The sequence below is a fragment of the Manis pentadactyla genome, chromosome 5 (genome assembly GCF_030020395.1).
Source record: "Manis pentadactyla isolate mManPen7 chromosome 5, mManPen7.hap1, whole genome shotgun sequence".
Lineage (NCBI taxonomy): Eukaryota > Metazoa > Chordata > Mammalia > Pholidota > Manidae > Manis > Manis pentadactyla.
The window spans coordinates 134,732,361-134,755,819 of NC_080023.1; the positions used below are offsets into that span (position 1 = coordinate 134,732,361).

At 43.2% G+C, this 23,459-nt stretch overlaps 1 protein-coding gene across 1 annotated transcript in view; it reads right to left on the reverse strand.

The window, feature by feature from the left end:
* The window catches only part of PCSK2 (proprotein convertase subtilisin/kexin type 2), a 269,306-nt gene that overhangs the window by 126,095 nt on the left and 119,752 nt on the right, over positions 1 to 23,459 (reverse strand). Inside the window, exons 3-5 of the mRNA XM_036892214.2 lie at positions 8,243 to 8,356; positions 6,194 to 6,302; positions 367 to 404 (exon numbers count right to left, since the gene is read on the reverse strand). Of these exons, the coding sequence (XP_036748109.2) occupies positions 367 to 404; positions 6,194 to 6,302; positions 8,243 to 8,356 (261 nt within the window). The remainder of the gene's footprint in view (positions 1 to 366; positions 405 to 6,193; positions 6,303 to 8,242; positions 8,357 to 23,459) is intronic.

A 23,459-nucleotide genomic window follows, 5' to 3' on the forward strand; every position in this document is an offset into this window, starting at 1 on the left:
CACTTCATTCCCACCCTTTGATTCAATTTCCTCACCTAGAGTTGGTTTTAAACCTTGCCAAGGTGCTTTCTTCTTCGCTCCACCCCCTGGCACCTTTTTTCTTTGATTCTGTTCTTTCAGACCTGAAATTTCTTTCTCTTCTTCTCACAAAGCCATAACCACCTTTGCCTGCTACCAGGCTCCATGCTTCTCCATTTGCTTTTCACCTGTACTGTGTCTCCAATAAAATGGGAGCTGGAGCATGTGCATGTCCTGGGTGCATGTCCTGGGTGCAAGCATGCATGTGTGTATGCACTAGTACCCATGTGTTCCTAATAAGAAAGGACACTAGGACATTTAAGAAGCACACAGGTAGCTTGTACTTACATAGTTTGAGGCCAGGTCTGGGTGGAGATAGTCAATCCCTGTAAAAAGACAACAGCAGAGGACAAAAGGTTAATACCTGCTACTATGTCCTCAGGAAAGCTGTTCAAGAAAGTGTGCTCCTTAGGGGGCTTGATGGGGTGAGCGCCAGGGCCTGAGGCCCCAGCCTTGCATTTCCCACTTCAGGGTGGGCTGCCCCGCCTGAATGGAGAGACAGCTCCTGCCTGATGCATTGCAGGAGTGAGGCCAGTTAGAGCTCAGGGCCCTAGGATAACACTTCTGACATAAATGTCGGCACTCAGGGGCTTAGCAGCTGCATGATGGATGGCTCAGCAGAGCAGTGATCTAGGAGAGATTTGTGGAAATTTTGACATTTCTAAAGCATTAATTGGCATTTCTTTTGAAATGAAACTGGCCCTGGGGAGGAAAAGTGATGATTATTTAACAGGGCACAGCAGCAATGGATTAGGAGAGTATTCTCGGGCATGTTAATAATGAGAGGAATGTGGGATGGCGAGAAAATGATTAGGCAGAGGGCAAATGGTTTCCCATCAGGAGTCCTGGGTTGGAGCTGGTGCTTCTCTGTCCAAAAACTGGCTTTTAGCAAGCCTGAGGCATCGAGTCTCCAAAGTGGTAGTCCCGTATTTTCTCCTGGATGTGGCTTGTCTTGTTGCCCAAGAGTCACTGCACTGGGAGAATTACGGTCTGTGAGCACCACTGTGTTCCTTCAGACACATGGACCTCAGAAAGCCCAGTGATACTTCAAGGGCAAATTGAAAAGCTCTCATCCAGGTTGGCAGAGCCATATGATCATTGCAGCAGTTAATGTCTGAGCATCCAGTCCTCCAAGAAACCAGCTGGGTTCCTGCACTGCCTAACATGGGCACAAGTGTAGGCTTTGGAGTCAGAGACCCATGTTTGAAGCCCAACCATGCCATCAACTGGATTCATGACTTTATGAAGGTGCTTGGCTTCTCTGTGCTGCCTCCTTCTAGACCAAGTGGGGTGGCAAACAGGGTGGTGTGCTTAGCCCTGTGATATTTTATAACTATTGGATTTGCAATATTTAAAAGTTTATATAAATATATAAATATAAAACATTTCATTCAGTCCTTTTCATAGCTGGCACCCTCACTGCACGCATACTAAGACTGGGCCACAGTTATAGCTTTGCTATGCAAAAAAAGAATAGTATTGGATGTATATTTAAAAAAATCTTCCTGTTTTAATTTTTTCTGGTTACACAAGTAATTTCTGAACTGGAAGTTACTGTTCTACAGAACACGTTACATTTCACTGCTATTTAACATTTGAAGCAATTGCTGTTACCATGGCTGCTTGCTATAGCTTGGGAGAGGATAGGCCGCCACTTCCAAGCCACTAACCTCCTCCTCTTTCCCCTCCTGAGGACTGCATCAGGACAGGGGCAGAAGATTCAAAGACTAATATTATTAAAGGTTGCAGGCCCTTGCTCTGGACTTTGGTTGGGAGATGGTCAATTTTCGCTGTGGGCTGGAGTTATGGATGAGTGCAGTCTATCAGACAGTAATATCTGTGTGGCTTTGGCAAAGTGACCTAATCTTTCTGAGCCTCAGTTTCCTCATCTTTGAAATGGGGATATTATTTACCTTGTTAAGCAGTTTTCAAATTAGAGCCAATTTGTTGAAAGTGTTTAGCTTGCCGTAAACACTTGATAATTGTATTTCTTACCTTCATGACTAGTACCATTGTCTACCACATCATTTGAGTCATGTGGATAAGGAAGAAAAGCAGAGACATTCAAAAAAATCTACTTATGTTGTGTTGAAATTATATTGTATATATTTGTTGAAATCTGTTAAATGTTGTGAACTCATTGGGCAAAACATTCTGTAACATGTAGATAAGTTAAAATGCACACACATGCATGTGCACACATGTACACACAGAGAATTTTTTTTTTTTTAACAGAGGGTCAGTTTTTAAAACATGACTCCATGTTCTGATAGCACAAGTTGTTTAGGAGAGAATTTGCCTGAGAAATAGTCTCTTTTCTGTGAATGGAAAATATTGAGGCAAAGAGATAATTTGAGACTTGAGGGAAATAGAGTTAAAATGAGATAAATTTAGCTTAATTAAAATAAAGGATCTTTATTTAGGTTAAGGGGAAGACTAAGTGTTGAGTTAGAACAGACACAGATTCTAGTCTAAGAAAGAAAAGATTGTTGATTGAATTGTGAAGGATGACAGTTAATAGTTCATGATCTATATAACATCTCAGGACCCTGGTCTTAAGCCCCATTCTTTCCATCGTCACAAGAGAGCTAGCCCCTTGCACCACTCTTACTGACTTATGTGCATCAGTCCTCAATGAATGGATTGTAGTTTCCAAAGAGGGTTCACTGCCTCCCATGTCATACTGACTCCTGCAATATGGCAATGCCACTTCCTCCCCAATTTGGAGGCAGATCTATTCTCTCCTCTTCAGTCTGAGGGGGCTGTGACTGCCTCTACCCACAGGATGTGGTAGAATCCACTACACGATTTCGAAGGCTAGGTCAGATATGGCCGGGCATCTTCCACCTGTTCCCTTTGGGCACTTCCTCACACTGGAGGAACCAGCTGCCCTCTAAGAAGCCCGTGTCACTCTGTTTGATAGGCTCAGCTGAACTGCAGCATTGGCCAGCACCACCACCAGCCGTGGGAGTAGGCCATAATGGAAGTCCAGTCCAACTGAGCCTTCAGATGATTGCAGCCCAGCCAATGTCTGAATGAGAAACCTCAAGTGAGAGGTGCTTAGGCAGGCTCCTCCTGAATTTCTTGCCACAAAACTATGAGCAAAATGATGGGCAACTACTGTCCATCTTTGTGTCTTGTTATGTCCTTATCCTGTTTCCCAGGGCAAGTTTCTAACACCAGATTATTCCACTACAACAAAAGGAGTGAACTGTCATCACTGAGTGGGGTCCTTGCTGACATCTACATGCCCAGAATGTCACAGTAGACCCTTAAGAAATGCTTTCTGCCCCTTTGGGCAACAGCTAAGCATGGACATACTCTCCTTGTGATGTGCAGGGCATGCTAATGACAGGTGACACCTAAATGGAAGTAGCAGATACTGAGCATCTATCGAGCCACTGGATCTAGCAGAAGGGTTGATGGCTGAGTTTGGAGTTGGGCTACCAGAGAAGGATGAACAGCTGTTAAAACTGTGCTGATGATGAACTGAACCTTCTTCATGAAGGTAATTGGATATTTTCCATATAAGCCAAAATGTAGAGAGCCAATGCTTATAAAATACTGCATTATTTTTGCTCTTAGGTCTCAGGATCAATATGTGTGTCTGTCTTCAACCTTGTTTTGGAATAATATCTTGCTGAGAGCAATCTGGGAAACAATTCCATACCATTTACATGTGCAGACAGGTAAGACAGGAAATGTGGTGCTGATGGCCCCAGCCTTGCCGTCTCTACTGCCCAGAGCTGCCCAGTTACATGGTGAGAGGCTGCTGAACTTTTGGTCTTGTCCTTGTTGCATGGGGACCGCTCTTGTCCAAAATGTGCTCACATTGCTCTTCTGCAGTGGATTTGGAGAATGACTTGGTAGTCCTTCTTCAGTTAGCATGCTAAACAAGCATGTGCTGAATTAAAGATAGCCCAGATGCTTTTCCTCTCTATGCCAGGAGGTGGAATCTATCATTCCTCCTCTGGAATCTGGCCCTGAGACCATTTATCCAACAGAAGTGGCACAGTTATACTTGCCCATTCCAGGTCCAGTGTTGAAGAGGACAGGCTGCTTTGGCTTCTTATTTCCTAGAATTCCTGTTCTGGAGAGCCTCGAGCCTTCTGTAGGAAACCAGCTGCCTTGCTGGGGAGACCACGTGAAGTGAAGCCCTGGGGCCACATGGAGTGAGAGGGAGGCTGAACCATTAACATCTCAGTTGAGTTTCCAGTTGACCCCGCTGCCTTCTCACTTGAGCTGCATGAGATAGCCCAGAGAGACCACCAGCACAACTGTCCAGCTGAGCCTTATCAACCCACAGAGATGAGAGAGGTAACAACACGGTGGTTGTCTTAAGCCACTCAGTTTTGAGGTGGTTTGTTCTGTAGCAGTAGATGATCAAAGAAATGGAGAAGTTAGGAGTTTTCATTGTGGGGCAGAGAGTTCACATTTTTGGCATCCCGAAGGCCATGAAATCAGCAGAAGAAATAAGGTCAAACAAGAAATTCTGCTGAGACTTTCTTCTAAAGGGAGTGACTTCTCAAGCCCAGAAATGAGGAAAACATTCAAGTGTCCTTCTCATCTCTGCTATCTCTGGAAGGGATGATGCAGCTAAAGAATCCAGAAATGGCTTTCACAAGGCTTGCCCAGAACTTTGTGAGCAATGTGTCTGTCTGTGGTCACTGTCTTGGCACTTTGAAGGTGCTTCCCTAATCCCCCAGAGACTGTGTGAAATGGGGATTACAGGGTATTTTAGGGCATGCAAATGACATCTCAAACCTGGCTGCATCTTTCTTCTGGGTGAGCTGGTCTCAACCACTTTGGTTTCTAAACCAAAGCATCGTTAAGGAAGAAACAGTTAGGAGCTCTTGACATCCACACATCCATACACACACCCTTGTGCAGAGATCCTTTCTCCTTGCAAAGGCTCTCTGCCACTGGAAAAAGCTTCTACACCCACTGTAAAAAGTCTTGCACATCAGAAAACACTGAGGCATTGTTTTTATGTTGCTACTTAATGAGTGCACACAAAGGCAGCACGATTTCAAGTGTTGGCTCCGCTTGTTTCCCATCAATTCTGCTTCAAAGGCTTGCCTTAGAGACCAGTGTTCTTTGAGGATCTTTGGAAGGGAAAGTCTCCATTGTGTCATGTCTGTGTAGATTTTACATGTAATTGGAGCAACAATGCATAGGGGGCTTTTCCTGGAGGGCCCTAGAGGCCGGTGAGTGCATGTCCACTGAGATAACTACAGGGCAGAGATTCTCCAGAATCTCAGCAGAGCCAAGGACATGTGTCATCAGAAAAATACAATTCATCAAACCCATTGGTTTTCATATCACAAACTACAGAAAATACAGCTCTACCAAATCTTTGTCTGGCAGGCATATGGGACAGAATAACATATGATAGGGGGCATATGGAATAAAATGTTGTCAAAGCCTGCTTTCCAAGGGTTTATTCTGAAAATAGCAGTAAGGACAAAATTTCTCCAAACCCCAAGCCTGTTGCTAAAATAATCTATTATGGATCTAGAGCTGCACTGTCTAACAGAACTTTCTGTGATGATAGAAATGGGGAAATGGATAGAAATGGAGAAATGGACAGAAATGGATAGAATTGAATTTAAGCAGCTGCCAAGCCCTGTCTGGCTATTAAGAACTTCAAATCAAGCTAGTATGATTGAGGAATTCAATTTTTAATTTTACTTAGCCTTAATTACTTAAAACTTCAATGTAAACAGCGACATACAGCTAGTGGGTATTACACTGGACAATGTGGATCTAGAGAAATAAGTGGTAAATATAAACAGGTTTAAAAGATGTTTTAAGGTAAAGTATAAACAGTGGCTGAGTGAGAAATTACAGTTCAGTGACAATCAACTTGCATTTGTTCATTTGTTTAGATTTTTTTACTTAGTAATTCAGTAAATATTTGTTAAGGGCATCTTAAATTTGAGGACCACTGATATGGAGAAAGGTGGGGATTTTGCACAGAATAGATGGTGATCAGACCCAGCATCTGGTTATTCTGCCTCTGATTAGCATCTCCAAAATAATTACTCTTTTATGTTCCAAAGGCTTGCAAAGACACACTTTCTTCCAAGTAATGTAGAGGTTCTGAAATACTTACCATCGTCCATAATTCCAATGGTAACTCCTTTCCCTGTGTATCCCAGCTCCCAGGCTTCTGCCACATTCAAATCAAGGCCAGGAGTGCCATCAGCTTGCCCGGTATTGATCTGGTTCAGAAATTCCAGAGCAGAGAATCTTATTAGTTTGCTGTAGTAAAGCATGTTGAGTAAATGCTTGTTTGACATGCTCTGCAGCCACCTGATATTCCAGGGTCATCTCAAAGGCCACATCTTCCATGAAATAAAACTTTTAGGTGTTTCCCTACTTAACCCCTTCCAGCCTTCTTCCATTTTTTGACATACACAATTGATGTTTTCTGTTTTACATAAATGTGCAAACACAGTCTCAAGCTCCCCATCTCTTAGGATTAGGCTGCTAACTTTTAACTCCTTAGAGCGCCATTGCAAAAAACCCTCCCCAGTTTAGAATTAAGTGCTTGCTAGCTCTCATGTTTTGAATTTGGCATATGTTGTCTGGATTATTCTTATTTGAATGTGATTTCCTCATCAAATGATATCCTTTGCAAGAGGGAGCATGTCCTATACACCTCTGGAATTTCAGCACCACCACACCAAATCTTGCTTTAAAATACATCTTGACTTGAATTAAAGATAGCCGGCTCACCCTTCAGTGCATATTCTAATGCAAAACAAAAACAAAAAAGCCTTCTCCCAAAACAAAATTCAAAAAAGAAAGGAAAACAAAGAAAAATTCCATATAAATAAGTTCACTATCCCTTTTCATGCATTTTTGTCCTGTGCATATTTCTCGAAGAATCATAAAAAATAGAGCTTGTACTGGCAGAATCTCACAGTGATCAGTCAGCTATCACAGTATTGCTAAAACATTGTGGGAATGCCATTAGTGCTCTTTATAAAAATGACTGCTTTTTTTCTTGTTGGCACAGATTAAGACTATACCTCTTCACCCCCTTGGAAGTTAGAATGTCCATTTGACTGGTTTTGGTCAATGGACTGTGAGCTCATGTGCCATTTGTCACATGCAAGCAGAAGGTCTAAGTGCCAGCAATTGTCCCTTCCGTTTGGTGAAGTGCCCATTGGCTCAGAGCCAAGGTAGAACCCAGATCCCTGAGTGTTATGAAGCCTTGGGTGTATAGCATGGGTGAGAAACAAGCTTTGATTTTGTTAAGCGACTGTGATATGAGGGTTATTTGTTATTGCAAGAAACCTAGCCCATCCTGACTAACACACATCAGCTCAATCAGTTACCACACCAGATTTGTAGATTTCCATGCCCAAAAGCATAAGGCATAATCAAGCTCTGAAGCCCCAGGAGGAAAGTGTGATGCATTCCTACAATGTAGCAGTGCACAGGGCCGTAATTTAGTTCTGTATTGCGCATCACCTTTTACCCTAAATAAGGTAAGCTTCACTCATATCTATAAGTTAGTCAGTCCTTATCCTCAATATGCCCTGCAGTTCGGGTTGGTTTGGAGATGCTGGGACCTTTTAAACATAACACAACCCATTCAAATTGATCACTGTTGGTGAGCCAGAAAATACTCACTTCACCAGACAAATGGACTTTCTGAGCCTTGAATCCTGTGTCAATTAAGTCCCATGGAAGTAGTTTTCTGCCATGATTTTAGGAGGCACTAGTAGATGTTGCCTTTGGTACCTTAGTCTCCTTCTCCTATGCCTGTGGTGTCACCATGTCCTCCCATTACTCTACCTGTTGAGATCCATGAATTATTCTTTCCAACCTTTGACTTATACATGACTTATACATGCTTTTGTAAGTCTTCACTTGAATTCTCGTGTGCTTTTTCAGAGTCTGGGGGAATCTGATCAGCTTTGTTAGTTGCTTTGACACTAGGAAATCAAGGCTATTTAGTAGTTCCAGTCAGAAGCTGATTAGAGAATGAGATGTGTGGGCGGTGACAGAAGATCGATACTTATCAGAGGGGACAGAGCAGTTCACTGGTTTGAATGCTGACTAACACCCCACAGAATAATGAGGAAATAGGAATATCTTTTATCCAAAGTTTCATGATGAGAAACATCAGATATAATACAGAGGTGCTTACCAGATACCACTGCTTTGTAAAAAGAGGATCATTCATGTTGATGTCAATCTCATTGATGTCTCTATACCCTCGCTTTTTTCGGTCAAATCCTTCCTGTTGCAAGGCCATCTTTACCTGGAATGACAATGCTGGCATTTTATCTGAAGATCAACCTGAACACCCCTCTTCTGGAATTCATTTCCACAAATTTGAATCCCATTTGTATGTATAAGGAGTTTTTTTTCTCAGCAAAAGTCAAGTTCACATTATGTACTCTCTCGCTTTCTGATTATTTTCCAAGAGCATTTTCTTCTGCTTGGGCTGAACAAAGAGCCCGTGGTGATGGCTGAAAGTGAGTTTCCTTAAAATAAGAATTAGATGGAGAAACATACCCTCAAGGAAGATGAGGGGGCAGGGGTCATTAAGTGAAAAAATAACAACAACAACAAAGCAATGGGACACTTCTAAGAAAAGAGATTGATGTGAATTCAGGGAGGGAGAGAGTGAAATCTGCAAAGGCCATGTTTCTGCAGGACATCCTAGCCTTCACATTAGTTGACAGTATTGTGCTGTATTTGGGAATCAGCCAAAAACAAAATGCAAACAGACAAACACCTGCCTGGATAGCAAGCAAGTTGCTGGCAAAGCTCTAGAAGGTGAGTGCAGGACCCTAAAGAGGACCTGATAGATGGTGCTGCCATCCTTGTACTGATAATACTTCATTTCTGGAGAGTCACACAGAACCCCAAGCCCTTGGACAGAAGTGAAACTTAGGAGCTGAACTAGTTCAAGCAGGCTCCTGGCAACAGCTAGACTTTGTCCCAGTCACAAAATTTAGTTTCATTGTTCAATAACTCACTTATCATCCGATAGCTGAGGCCAGTCTTGGAACATCTATGAACGCAAGGAATAGCTCTCACCTCCTAGGCAAATGCATCAAAGAGTGAGTGCTGGATGTTTATTACTTTTTAAATTATAATTTGCCACCCAAGATTCATTTCTCTTTTTCCCAAATCCCCGTCATTGTATGTGGTGGATTATCTCCAGTCCATGGAGTTCTGTGTTGGTGGGAATGAAATTTGAGGCGCCTGTCTGCTGGTAAGATATTGAAAGCTTTCTCTGCCCCAGGGGTGCCTCAGAGGGTATCTAATTCCCAGGATTTGAATCTTGGAAGAATGATGTGAGGGCAGAAGGAATTTATTTTGGAGGTTCATGCACTGGACTCTGTGTAAAGACCCTTGGCATGGTTCCCATAGCCCAGCCCAACATCTTCCCTAAGACCAAACCTTCAGCTTCCCACAGACTGTGAGCTCACCACACCTTTACATCAAATTTTCTGTGCTTATGTGATCCAGAATCTATTTCTGTTGCTTGCACTAAAGCACTTGGATATGAGACAAGGGAAGGCAAGGACTGGATCCAAGTCCCAAGTGATGGCAGGAAGGGAAGAATGATAAGACCACAGATGTGGTGGAAAGCCCTCCCCTCCCTTGGTGCCCTGGGTGTGGAGGAACACTGGGGAGAATAGCTCTCACCTCCTTGCTCTTCACATCAGCACAAGAAGGCCTGGGCTCATTTGCCAGAAAAACTCTATCTCTACCAGAAACTGTACACACATAGAAAAGAAGCACCTAATTTCTTCGTCTTAAGATGGGGGTAACACTACAAATACCTCCCTTGTTGTGGGAACTTAAAAAAAAAAGTAGATGTCACATTTGCTTTTTGAGTTCTTTGGAGGTATACAAGAGACATTCACTGTGACACAGTTAAAAAAACCCTTAAAGAAATAGCAAAATAATTGGAAAAATGGGTTGGAAGAGTGTTTTCATAATGGCAAAAATCTGGATGCAACTAGGGTCCATCAAATGGGGATAGATTATGATTCAAATACATATGTGTATGTATTGTGTATATGTCTTCTGAGCAGATGCTAGGATGTGATTAAATGTGTAAGGATTTTATTAGGAGAGAAAAAGAAGAAACTGTTATGCAAATGTGACCTTGTAAAGGAGGGAGTGAACAGGTTGGGCAAAAATGTCCTCAACTGTCCCACAGCTAAAGAAGGTTGGCAAGATTGCTGGGGATCCAAAGTCTTCAGTCAATGGAACTCTGTACCTCCCAGGGATGGGTCTGCCTCAGTACTCCTGCCAGGCACCATCGTGGCTGGAGCAGCCGTGAGAAGCCTGGCCCCCTGATAACACAGTGACAGACTTCAGTGTGGCAGCTGGGGTCCTTGGTCAACTACTCTTCTGGAACTGGGAGGTCTGTGCAGTGTATTTTCAGAGCTGCTGCAAAATATATATTTATATTTTTAATATTACTGTTAATATTGACATATGCGTCTGTGTGTATTCATTAAGGCAGAACATTTAGAATGTTGAACTAAATGTAGTTCTCAACCTATAAAGAGCCACAACACACCCCTCTTAAAACTAACTTTTACTGCAGAAGCAGATATTCAAATAGAGTGTCACTTGAACATGGGAAAGGAGCCTGAGTTCAGCCATCAAATCTTCCCATTTTGGTCCCCCAGCAAGACCTTTATCTGCTCTGCTCACTAATGGAAGGCTTTGATTGGCTTCCATGGAGGGACTTCCATTATATTGGATTCATTGTCGTGAATGACTTCTTTGAAACAGCACCTTTTCTTTGTTAGGATCTTTGCTCAGCAAGAGCAATGACCAGGTGGAAGTTTTAACACTCATCTGTAGGTCATTTCCCAGCAGCAGAAGGTCAAGAAGACTCACACTGGATTTCATCTTTTTAAATAACAGGACAGGAACGGCTATGACAATAGCACTCCAAACTTAATTAGACCGAGTGCATTCTCATGAGAAGACTGTTTAAATTCATTTGCATAAATTTAATTTTTAATTCCATAAATTAGATTTTAATGGAGACCAGCAAGGCTTTGGAATGCTGCACTCTCTGGACATCACCCCTCCCTGCAACTCAGAAGTGCCAAAGCGTGACTTAGGTGTCTGCAATTTTATCATTTTGTGTTACTAAAAATTAGGAATCTTAAAACTGCAGCAGGCCTTCTGAGTCTATTAGTTTATCTTTATGTCCTCAGTGAAGATCACAGTTACAATTCCAAGAAAGATGAACACTTTTAGAACATATTTTTACTTGTTACATGCAAATAACTGGAGAACACTTTAAGTTCAACCAACCCCGCAATGATACCATGTAATCCCGTAGATTGCCTATATTTCCCTGGGTCCTTGTCCAATCCTAATTTCCAGTCAAACCTAATTTTTACATCATGGTAATCATGCTATAGATAAAATTGTGCATTCCTTTTTCACTAAGTATTCTACCATAGGGGCTTTAATATGATGTTACATAGTTCTCCTATTTTAATTTTTTTAATAGTTACCTAAATATTCCATAGCATAATGTACCATAATTTACCCAATAATTTTCCTCTTATTGTCATTTGGATTATTTTCTATTACAAATGAAATTGGCATGAGCAGACAGATGAGGCTATAAACTATTTTTAAAGAGCTCTGGGGAAGATTTCAGTCTTAATTGTATGTGTGATAAAGCTCTAATGTCAGAGAAGTAGTTCCTAGTGTCTACATTCCCTCCTTACATTATAAAATGTAAGGCCACTTTTATTCTCTTTACCTCCTCCTCTGAATTGTAACCTTTCATTCAGGCCACTTAGACGGCACCAGTAACATGCATATAACTTAATCATAACTTCTTGTTGTTTCAAAAGCTAACACACAGTTAGCTTAGCTATTTAGTTTTAGAATGCCCCCCAAGTTGGCCCATTGACCTAAACATTTATACAAATAAAAAATATAAGAAAGCAGGAGTGTTTGTTACTGGGTATTATTTTATTAACAAAAACAGGTGCATATTCTAGAATTCTGCTTCACCTTTTAAACCTTCGCTTGACACATGTGTACAGCACAGATTGTATCCGAGCAACCCCAGCCACTTCTTCCCCTCTTCCAGTCTCTCTTCAGTTAGGAATTTTCCAGCCAACAAATGTTTTTATGCAAACATAATGTGCCAGTTACAGATCACATTAGGATGAAGCAGATACTATTCCTGCAGATTTGTATACTACTTTATAAGTTACGTTCACAAGGTACTTTTGCTACACTTAATCTTCCCAATAAAACTGTGGTACAGGTATTACAGTTGAGGAAAGATAGGTTCAGAGGCTGTTATCCAACAGTTGAAGACATGGTCAGCATCACCAGGCCAGCCAATTCCAAATGCTGTGTGCATTCCACTGAAACCACATTGCCTCTCCCTAAGGCATAGGAGAGTCTACCTTCCAGTATCTGGGACAGTTTAACCATGGATGTGACTCTCTAAGGATCAGGGCCAGGATCACATCCCACTGGTCTGATAATTAAACAGCTACTAATTAGCATAGACTCTGCTGGGCTTGGGAGGGGCCAGGAGAAAGGAGAGCAGTTTGGGAAATCAGCCTCCAAAGGGCGATTGAGCACTAGAAAAGAAACATGAAATGCAAAGCTGACATGTTGCTGAAGTTTATGAATCTAGGGTGCTGTTGGTTGTGTCACACTATTATTTTTTGTACTGCAAGAATTATTTAATCTACCACTGTTATTGGGTTGAGTTGTGTCCTCCTAAAAGATATATTGAGGTCCTAACCTCCAGGACCTCAAAAGTGTGACCCTATTTGGGAGTAGGGTCATTGAGATGTAATGAGTTAAGATGAGGTCATGTGCAGGAAGGTGGACCCCTAAATCAATATGGCTGGTCCCCATAAGAAGAGGACAGAGAAACGCACAGGAGAATGCCACATGAAGACACACGATCACACAGAGTGAAGCCATGTGCGAAGAGCCCATGTTCCTCAAGGAACTTTGGGGTCTGCCAGAAACTAAAATGGCAAGGAAAGATCTACTGGTGGTTTTGGAGGGAGCACAGCCCTGCTGATACTTTGATCTCAGACTTCTGGCCTCCAGAACTATGAGGGAATAAATTTCTGTTGTGTTAAGCTGTGGGTAAAATTGTAATATTTCCAGAATACCTTGCCTGGCTTTAGTACATCTGCATATCAACAGACGCTCAAGGGTGAAGAGAAGTATGACTTTAGTGCATTTGTATCATTCCTCAGGTGTGGAGAGAAGTTCATCTCCATATCAGTGGGTAATTACCTGGGCAAGGAGGGCTTATCTGTACCTGAGAGATGAGCGGAGGGCCGGTTTTGCTTCTGCTGGAGCAGAAAAGAGAGATGGCCCAGGACTGCAATTTGTAAGCAATAAATGGATTTTAAACTTTATTTCTACCTTTGACTGATTTCGCTTCTCAGAGGTATTTTGCCCTGGGATTTCCTTTCCCCGGACTTACATAAGCCTTCCAGTTTGTGGCACTTTGCTATGGAAACTAAAACAACCAGTAAGAATTAAACTATGTCACAATGCTTCCTTTTCATTTGTAAGCTTCATTTTGTACATAAAGTGTTCCTATAGTTTCATTTGGACATAGATTTCTTTTAAAATATTTTAACTTTTTAAAATATGTTAAACAAAAAAAGGAAAATGTTAGCAAAATAAATTGGCTAGGATGTTCCTAAACTCTTTCACATTTGGAGTCTAACTCGGAACGGTGGATTCCAGTCTGTTTTCTTACACGCTAATGTCCTCTGGACCATTAAGTGTGTTGGTGACCAGCATTTCTTGGAAGAGTGCTCCACTAATGTCTCCAGGATTTTCCTCCATGCTGCTGATGCCTACTGGGCACTAGTTTAGGTGATAGCAATGTCACTCTGCCATTTGCTGAGAGCAGTTGTAAGATGCATACAAAACCCATGCATTTTAGAAGATGATGTGATAGTTTCTGCTTTTCTAGATTTTCTGATGCAAACTTTGGAGCAGTCAATTGAAGTGGAACTTCTCTCAGTTTGCCCCACTCCAGGACTGGGTGCCTAATAAGTGAACTGGAGACAGTCATCCATGGAAGCAATGAGGTTTCATAGAACGAGCCCGGGCCAGGACACAGGGGCTCTGGATTGTGGAGCCAGAGGTGTGGGTGTAAAGTCTGCATCTGTCGCATGAACTGTGTGCCTCGAGGGCCTTGCAAGTCTCAGTGACATTTCTGAGATTCAGCTTCCTTATTCTGAAAATGGGAATAATAACCACTTCTGAGAGTTGTGAGGAGTGAATAATGTCAGTTACTGTGAAACACTTAGCCCAGTGCCTGGCACACAGTAGGTGGCCACAAATATCAGGTCCCTTCCTCAGTCCTCTAGTCACCTGTCTTCGACCTGGGGTACACAGCAAATCCCCTGGGGAGTTTTAACTAACCCACACCAGGCCACACTGGGACCCCATCAGACTCTGGGCTAGGGACAGGCATCTGCATTGTTTTTTACTTCCCAGGTGATTCCAGTCTGCCCACAGGTCAACCTTATTTTGGAGGCCCATTTCTCTGTAAAAGTCCTGCTTATGCCTCTCAGAACTGCAGCGAGGCTCCTGTGGGATCCAAGCTACCAACTCCGCATTTGGCAGAGAGGTCTGCAGATGTGGGGCCTCCCCATGCTGAGGGTGTCACCCCAGCAAGGGGCAGACAGATGCCTCCTGCCCCTTAGCCAGCAGCTCTCCTGATGCCTGTCCTGCCCTCATGTTCTGCCTGTTTGCTCAAAGGACAGGGTCAGATTGGATCATTTATTCTCTAAAGGTATTGGACGCCAGAATCACCCTGGGCGATGGTGCCCCAGATGCTGCCTCACAAATGTGCATGGCCGAAGGGGATGGGTGGAGAGTGTGGGTATCTTGACCCAAAGTCGTGCATGACTCTTCCAAGTGCTAACAACCATTCCCAAAATGCAGTGTGGTGTAGGGAATGAGGGTTTGATTAAAACAGAGAAGTAGGAAAGAAGAAAAGGAGAAACAAAATTCCTCTCCCACCTGCCGGTAATTCCTGTTGGCATAAAAAAAGAAAAAATAAGGTAACCACGTTCATGATTAGAAAATTAAAGCAATATAGAAAGTTATGTAATGGCACGGGAACATTTTATCCCCCTCTCCCTCCCTGCTCCCAGATGGCTCACTCCTCAAAGGCAACCACTGTGCATGACTTCTTGTGGGTCCTTCCAGAAAATGTTCCATATTTTCTGTGCATTGTATAGGTCCTTCCATACATATGCACTAATACATATCTGTAGAAAGAGGGAGTTGTTTTTTTTTTTTACTAAAGAAACTTTATATTTAGCATGCTCCATTTACAGTATAGTGGGTTGAATGTTCCCCCTAAAATATGTCCCCCAAAATATATATCCTGCCACATCCCAATCCCTGGAACTGTGAATGTAGCTTTATTTGGAAAAAGGGTCTTTGCCAATGTAACTGAGGATTTCGAAATGAGATCATTCTAAATCCAAAGACATTGGGCCCTAAATCCAAAGATTATGTGCCCAATGACAAGTGTCCTTAGAAGAGATGCACAGAGGAGAGGCACACACACACACAGAGGAGGAGGCTGCGTGGAGCTGGAGGCAGAGAATGGAGTGGTGCCGCCACAGCCCAGGCATGCTGGCAGCCAGCAGAATCTGGAAGAGGACGGATGGGGTCTCCCCTATGGCCTCTGGAGGAGCACAGCCCTGCCCACACCTTGATTTTGGGCTTCTGGCCTCTAGCACACTGAGAGAATAAATAGAAGTTATTTTAAGTTGCCAAGTTGGTGGTGATTTGTTATGGTATTCATAGTTAAACCAATATAATATAGTAAATTTTGAAGACATATATATATGTATATATATATATATGTGTGTGTATGTGTATGTGTACACACACACATATATGTACAATATTGGCATATAATATCCATATGTTTAATATCTACATATGGAGAGATATTATAGCATGAAACTAGCAGATTTATGTATATAATATCTGTATGTTATATCTCTATATATCTATATCTATAATATCTATATGGGTATTACATCTACTTGGATACTGTATCTATTGCAATAAAGATATAATATCCAGTAGTATCACTTTAAAATTTACACAAGGTTTGTGCTAACATACATTGTTCTTAACAAAAACTCTTATTCTCTTTAATAGATGCATATTATTTCATCACGCGTTTAAAGCAAATTTAAGGATCTCGTCACTGGCTGAAAGATACTCTGGTTGCCTGTGTATTTGTTGTTATTATTTTGCTTCCATTCAAATCTGCAGTGAATATTTCCTCACACACACACACTGTGGTGATGTTTTTCAAGTATGTGATCAGGATAAATTACATGCAGTGGAATTGCTGGGTTGATGACTCCGTGATTTTGAATTTCCAAAGGGCAATTATTGCCAAATGCCCTCCAGAAATTGCATGCTCACTAACAATGAGTGAAAGTGTGGGTAACTTAAAAAAAATATATAGCTCTCAGACACCCTAACGTGGCTCATCTGATCCCATATGCCTGGGGCGCCACCCAGGAATGTGAACTTTCAGGAGTGCCTGGGAGGTTGTGCTGCACATGTGCGCTGAGGCCTTGTGCAGGAGTGGGGCTCCAAGACCCCCTGGGTCAGTGGCTGTCCGGTGATGCTGCCATGTGTGACGAGCCGGGGTCGCACAGCACAATCGCCTGGGGGGGTTGTACAAGCCCTGGCCTCTGTGTTTCTCCATTTCCCAAGTGATTCCTAAAAGCAACCAGGTTGAGAAGCTGAGCTTGGGTCTTCTCTGCCCCTCCCTCTTCTCTCGTGTCCCTGCCTGTCCTCACACGACACGGGTAAAGGACTGAAATCAAATTAAACTAGAGATGAGAGCAAGGCACGAGCATCTACAACAAAGAACGCCAAGAGTGCTCTTTCTGGAAGAGAACAAACTCAAATGCGTAAAAACACATTCTGTTCGCTAATGTACCACCTCGCCCTATTCACCTACTACCTGCTGGTGGGACTCAGGGAGGGCAGGCTGGGGGCTGGGCAGAGGCAGGGGTATCAAGAATATAGTAAAGTTTCCAGAGAACATGGATCTTCTATTTATTAAAGCCTCTTGATTTGCACCGTACATTACCTAGCCTTTATTTTGGGTTGAGGACTTTATTCTCCTGATAGGTTAAAACAAAACAAAATAAAAATAGCTTTTCCCCACACGTGGTGTACAAGGCACTAGCTAGAACACCTGTGGGCTGGCTGGAAGAGGCATCCTCACAGGGCGCAGGATTGAGGCTGAGTCAGGACCCCAGGCCTAGTCTCATCCTCCTGCAGGGTACTTTCTGGGGAGGAAATAGGATCGAAGGCCCTGGGTGGGTGCTTCCAGAGTCTGCTGGGGAGAGGAACTCTTCTCCCTATTGGGAGGTGCCAGGGCACGCTGTGCGGCTTTCCTGCCAAGCTTTGAGCTGCTGGGGAGAACTGAAATGGTTTGGGCTGGGGTTCATCTCATGGAAAGGATGGTATAGCTCTCCTTCTATTTAGGCACCACATTGACCTCACTTTAGTAAAAAATGTGTGGAAAGGAGGCAGCTGGCATTGTACATGAGTGTTTGGTTTTTGGGCCAGGCAGACACGAGTCGCAGGCCCTGATGCCCCTGCTGTTCTTGGGCTATGAGATCCAGAGTGAGCTACTAACCCTCAGTTTGTTTACCTGTAAAATGGGAATGACACCTAATACCTACTAACATGTATTGAGGCCTGACTGTGGGCCAGTGCTTATAGTACTCCATGCACATGGTCTCAGTTATTTTTCACAGCAACCTCACGAGGGGTCAGGAATGAAGGCAGGAAGAAGTAAGGGGCTGGAAAAGCCACACGGGAAGCCAAGGTCAGAGCCATGGTTCATCCCTGTTATGAAATGAATTGTATCAAAGGACATCATCAATAGAACAAAAGGGCATTGTACAGTATGGGAGAATATATTTGTAAATGACATATCCAACAAGGGGTTAACATCCAAAATATATAAAGAGCTTACACACCTCAACACCCAAAAACCAAATAACCCGATTAACAAATGGGCAGAGGATATGAAGAGACAGTTCTCTAAAGAAGAAATTCAGATGGCCAACAGACACATGAAAAGATGCTCCACATCACTAATCATCAGGGAAATGCAAATTAAAACCACAATTAGATATTACCTCATATCAGTAAGGATGGCCAGCATCGAAAAGACTGAAAACAACAAAAGCTGGCGAGGACACAGAGAAAGGGGAACCCTCCTACACTGCTGGTGGGAATGTAAGCTTAGTTCAACCATTGTGGAAAGCAATATGGAGGTCCTCAAAAAACTAAAAATAGAAATACCATTTGACCTCAGAATCCCACTCCTTGGAATACACCCAGAGAATACAAATTCTCAGATTCAAAAAGATATATGCACCCCTATGTTTATCACAGCACTTTTTACAATAGCCAAGATATGGAAGCAACTTAAGTGTCCAACTGTAGATGAATGGATAAAGAAGATGTGGTGCATATATACAATGGAATACTATTCAGACATAAGAAAGAAAAAAATCCTACCATTTGCAACAACATGGATGGAGCTGGAGGACATTATGCTCAGTGAAATAAGCCAGGCGGAGAAAGACAAATGCCAAATGATTTCCCTCATTTGTGGAGTATAACAACAAAGCAAAACTGAAGGAACAACATGGCAGCAGACTCAGACACTCCAAGAATGAACTAGTGGTTACCAAAGGGGAGGGGTGTGGGAGGGTGGGTGGGGAGGGAGGGAGAAAGGGACTGAGGGGTATTATGTTTAGTATACATGGTGTCGGGGATCACGGGGAGAACAGTGTATCACAGAGAAGGGAGATAGTGGATCTCTGGCATCTTGCTGCACTGATGGACAGTGACTGCATTGGGGTATGGGTGGGGACTTGGTAATATGGGTAAATGTAGTAACCACATTGTTTTTTCATGTGAAACCTTCATAGGAGTGTATATCAATCATACCTTAGTAAAAAAAAAAAAAAAAAAGAAATGAATTATGTCACCCTAAAAGCTCATATGTTGGTGTCTGACTCCCAGTAGCTGAGAAAGTGATCATATTTGGAGACAGTCTATATTAAAGAATTCGTTAAATCAAGGGAGGTCTTGATCCAACATGACTGTTGTCCTTGAAAGAAGAGGGAATTTGGACACAAGCACCTCCAAGCTGAGGAGAGAGGCTTGCAACAGATTGTTCCTTCAGGTGAAACTAACTCTGTCAACTCCTTGATGATGGGCTTCCAGTCTCCAGAGCTGTGAGATATAAATTTCTGTCATTTAGGCTGCCCAGTCTATGGTTCTTGACTATAGCTGGCCTAGGAACCCCACACAGTGCCCCAGCAATCTGGATGTAGTCTGTGTACTTGCCTACTGCTCTCATTTCACATTTGGATAGTGAGGATCAAATGAGATGATGCATATAGATACCTGGCCCATAGTGCATACTCAGTAAATACCTGCAATTGCTACTCTCATTTTTGCCAGTGTTGTAATATTTCAAGCCCTATGAAAAGGTCTTCCCTTGTTTCATCCTACCTCAAGCCAGGCTTGTCTTAATCCAAAGCAGCCCAGAGTGCCTTTGATTCCTTTTCTTGCTGTTAGCTAGTTGAAGACAAATCACATTAAGCTTGGCAGGAGAAACCAGTTGAACTGCATTCCTATGTATGCCCTGAATGCAGAAGACCCACCTGCTGAAAGAGCACATCTCCACCTCTTTTTGACTTGGCTTTTCCAAGGCAGTGTGTCATCTCAGGGTTTCAATGGATGAGCAGAACACAGCTCATCAAACAAGAAACCCAGAAAAGCCATTGCTGGCAGTGATGTGGGAGACTATGGAGGAAGGAGGCCACTCCTAAACTCTGATGTTCTAGAACTTTGCCACCTACTGCTGGCCTTCACTGTCAAGACTCAAACAGGGTTCTGGAAATGAGAGGAGGTTAGGGAGGGGACACTTGACCCTGGAAGGTTAATCACCGAGAGGGAGGGAGCAGGCAGCAAGCAGTCCAAGAGTCTGGCTGCTTCATTTCCCCTTGGAGCTTACAGGGATGACTTTTTAGAAAGCCCAATATAGGCAAATCACAGGGCTTAACTTTTCAAAGAACAAGGAGTTAAGCCTCAATTATGGCTGAATGCACAGTACTGATTGTCCTCATTTGGAGAGGTATGGCCATCTTGCAAGAATGAAGATGATCAACTGGGGAGAAAAGCTATGGCTATGTGCCACTGGCTACAGTTCCAGTCATTGTGTCTCAGTGACAAGATATTAACAAGTTGCTATCTATCATCTAAAAGCCCTGTATAGAAGACATACCATGAGATAAGTCAGGGTAATGAGGGAAGGATTGAAAGGTTGTTTCTATGGGAGCAAAGTGCAAGGGCAACCGACCAGAATACCTTTAGAAGGTCAAACTCCAGCTCCCATGTCTGCTGCAACATGTGTCTTGTGCTCAGAGTTGCCTTTAGGCATGACTACAATCTTCCTCTTCTTGCTCCTGCTTGCAGGAAGGTGGGGGCATGTCGTGAGTTGGATTTAAGGGATTATATTAAGGACAAGGATATTAAAAAATCACAGGCACTGCATTCCAGAGCTGCCAGGAGCCCCTAAATGCTGTCCTTGGCCAAAATGACAGGGCCCTCTTAGGGTCTCCTGAGTATAGACAAGAAGCAAAGTAAGCCTGTCCCTTTAATACACTAATAGCTTTGGCCACACATCCAGCTCAGCCAAAGATGGCCTGCGTGGGCCCTCGGACAGCTTTGTTTCCTATCCCAGGTGGGCAGAAGGACCCTAGCTTAACAGCAAAGATTCCTGGAAGGACAAATGTGACAAAGCGAGGAGTGAGGCAAAAGCTCTGCTCTGCCCACTCCGGCTGTGGCCCCACTGGTGTCCTCCCTCTGACCAGCCCACTCTGCTCTCCACATTCCTGGGAAAGCACTTGGGGGCAAGATGTGAATGCAGGCCAGCAAGGCCCAGGGAGAAGGTGTTCATGGCACCTGGCTGGGTGGGAATGAGTGGCTCTGGCACAGCACAGGAGTCCAGCTGCCCAAAGCTTTGTCCCCTGCAAGGCTGCATCATGCTGCTGGTGCACAGGCTGGCTCTGCTCCTGAACCACAGGAGGTGTCTGGGAGGCCTAGCCCCCATTCTGTGCTGCAGGAGGGCTCAAGAATGTGCTTCTGAAAGGAATGGATGAATCTGACCAACTATGCAATGTCAGTCTCACTAAATATGCTATTTGTGGCTGGCGAGCTTCTTCAGGGAGGGCTAGTAGCATCAAGGCTGCCCGGCTTCATGCTGAGGGTTGGTTACCTTCCCTGTGTTTCTGTGGGAGATGGTACCCCAGCTGCTGCCTCACAAATGTGCATGGGGGAAGGGAATGGGTTGGAGAGTGTGGGTATCTTGATCCAAAGTCATGTATGATTCTGCCAAGTGTCGACAACCATTCCCAAAATGCAGAGTGTGTAGGGAACGAGTGTTTGATTTGGAGTTGGAAAGAACTGGGTTCAGGTCCTGGGCTGGTCTGCTTCTTTGTGTGTGTTCTGAGGTAGGTCCCTCAGATTCTCTGTGTCAGGTATTCTTCATCTAGAGCAGGAAGTGGCAAATCCACCCACTGCCTGCTTTTGTAAATAAAGTTTGTTGAACGTAGCTGTGCCCATCTGTTTATATGCTGCCTCTGGCTGCTTTCAGGCTACCATGGCAGAGTTGAGTGGTTGTAACTGAGACCATGGGACTCTCAAAACATTTGCTCTCTGGCCCTTTACAGAAAAGGTTTGTTGACCTCTGATGTATATAGCACAGAGAGGATAGAATTCCTGACTACAGATTTAATGGTGAGGATCATATGAAATACTCTTTCTTTGTTGGGAACTGTGAGACATACTGTAAATGTTACTGTCTACATTATGATGAATAATATGTCTACAGACTCCATCTCATCTATGGGAGTGGAAGCAGGTGGGTAGTGACACAAAAGGTGTGACTTGAGGGGCACAAAGAAAGCTTCCAGTGACACAAATTATCTCCCCTGATGTAGTTTAGCCACTTCTAAGCATCTGAACTGAATTCTGGCCATGAAGAGTTAAACCTTAATCTTAAGCCTTCATTACCCAGGTTGACTATGTCTCTATTTGAAAAGATTTGGAAAACAAGCCCTGTGGGACTGACACATGCAGGTGTTATCACCTCCCAATGCTTGTGCATGCACTCATTCATAAGATGGCTTTTCTCACTGATGCCATGGAGACTGGTGCAAGGAAGGAATAGGAGTTTAGGGACAAAGTCATTTAGAAACTCTTGGGCATTTACCTGAAAGCCAGGGAGAAGTGCTAGAAAAAAACAACCAAGGGTCCCAGAGCTTAGACTCGGAAGCCACCAGAAGAGGGAGTATTCAGTCAAGGAGGTGAGAGGCTGTGTGGTCAGAAACACTCCCACCGTTGTTTGCTTCTGGACACATTCTTTATGCCTGGCATGTCATCAGCATGGAGGGATACACTTATCATTTATTTTCTATGACAGAGGCAATATTGTTTCTTTGTAAGCTTTCAGAGGTGGGAACAAACTAAAAAGCTGTCTGCTACAGAATACAAAGGTATCCTATAAAATTCATAATCACCTTTTCTGTAACAAACTCTGGTTTGATTTTTTAATTAGGACAATAGACTAACGAGTTAAAGGAAACAGAGGATTCACTTCTTCAGTTCTTTCTTCCTTAAAGGGCATCTATTTTTAATCTTTCTCAAAGGTTAGCCTCTTTGCCAAAGGGATGCCTTGTCAATTCTTTCCTCCCATTGGTTTTTCACTAGTTGCCAATGGAACAATTCCACTTTCACAGGGTGGAAAGGAAAATGCATGTTGAAACTGCAGCTGGCATATGTCTGAAATATTTAAGGGCTGGTAACTGTGCATCCCCCACACCAGGCAGCTGGAGAGTAATTCATATGTTAGGCCAAGCAGCCTTACAAATGACAAAACAACAGTAAGGAATAAAGGTCATAGTGATTGATTGTTATCACACTTGTATTTATGTGTGGAGTGCTCAGTGATGGGGCATTAATGAGCCTCAGCACAGTGATGCAGAACAAATGAAGAGAGTAATGAATTGACTTTACGATTGTTCTCCTGTGCGGTACAGAAATGACATGTCCTTAGACTTGCCCTTTGAGTGATGCCAGGAGAAAATAGCTTTTCATTTTGCAGTGTCTTTGTTTTCTATGGTTGCTGTAATAGATTACCAAACTCAGTGGCTTTAAACAGCATGCATTTACTCTCTTACAGTTCTGGGGGTCAGTAGTCTAGAAGTGAGGTGCCAGCA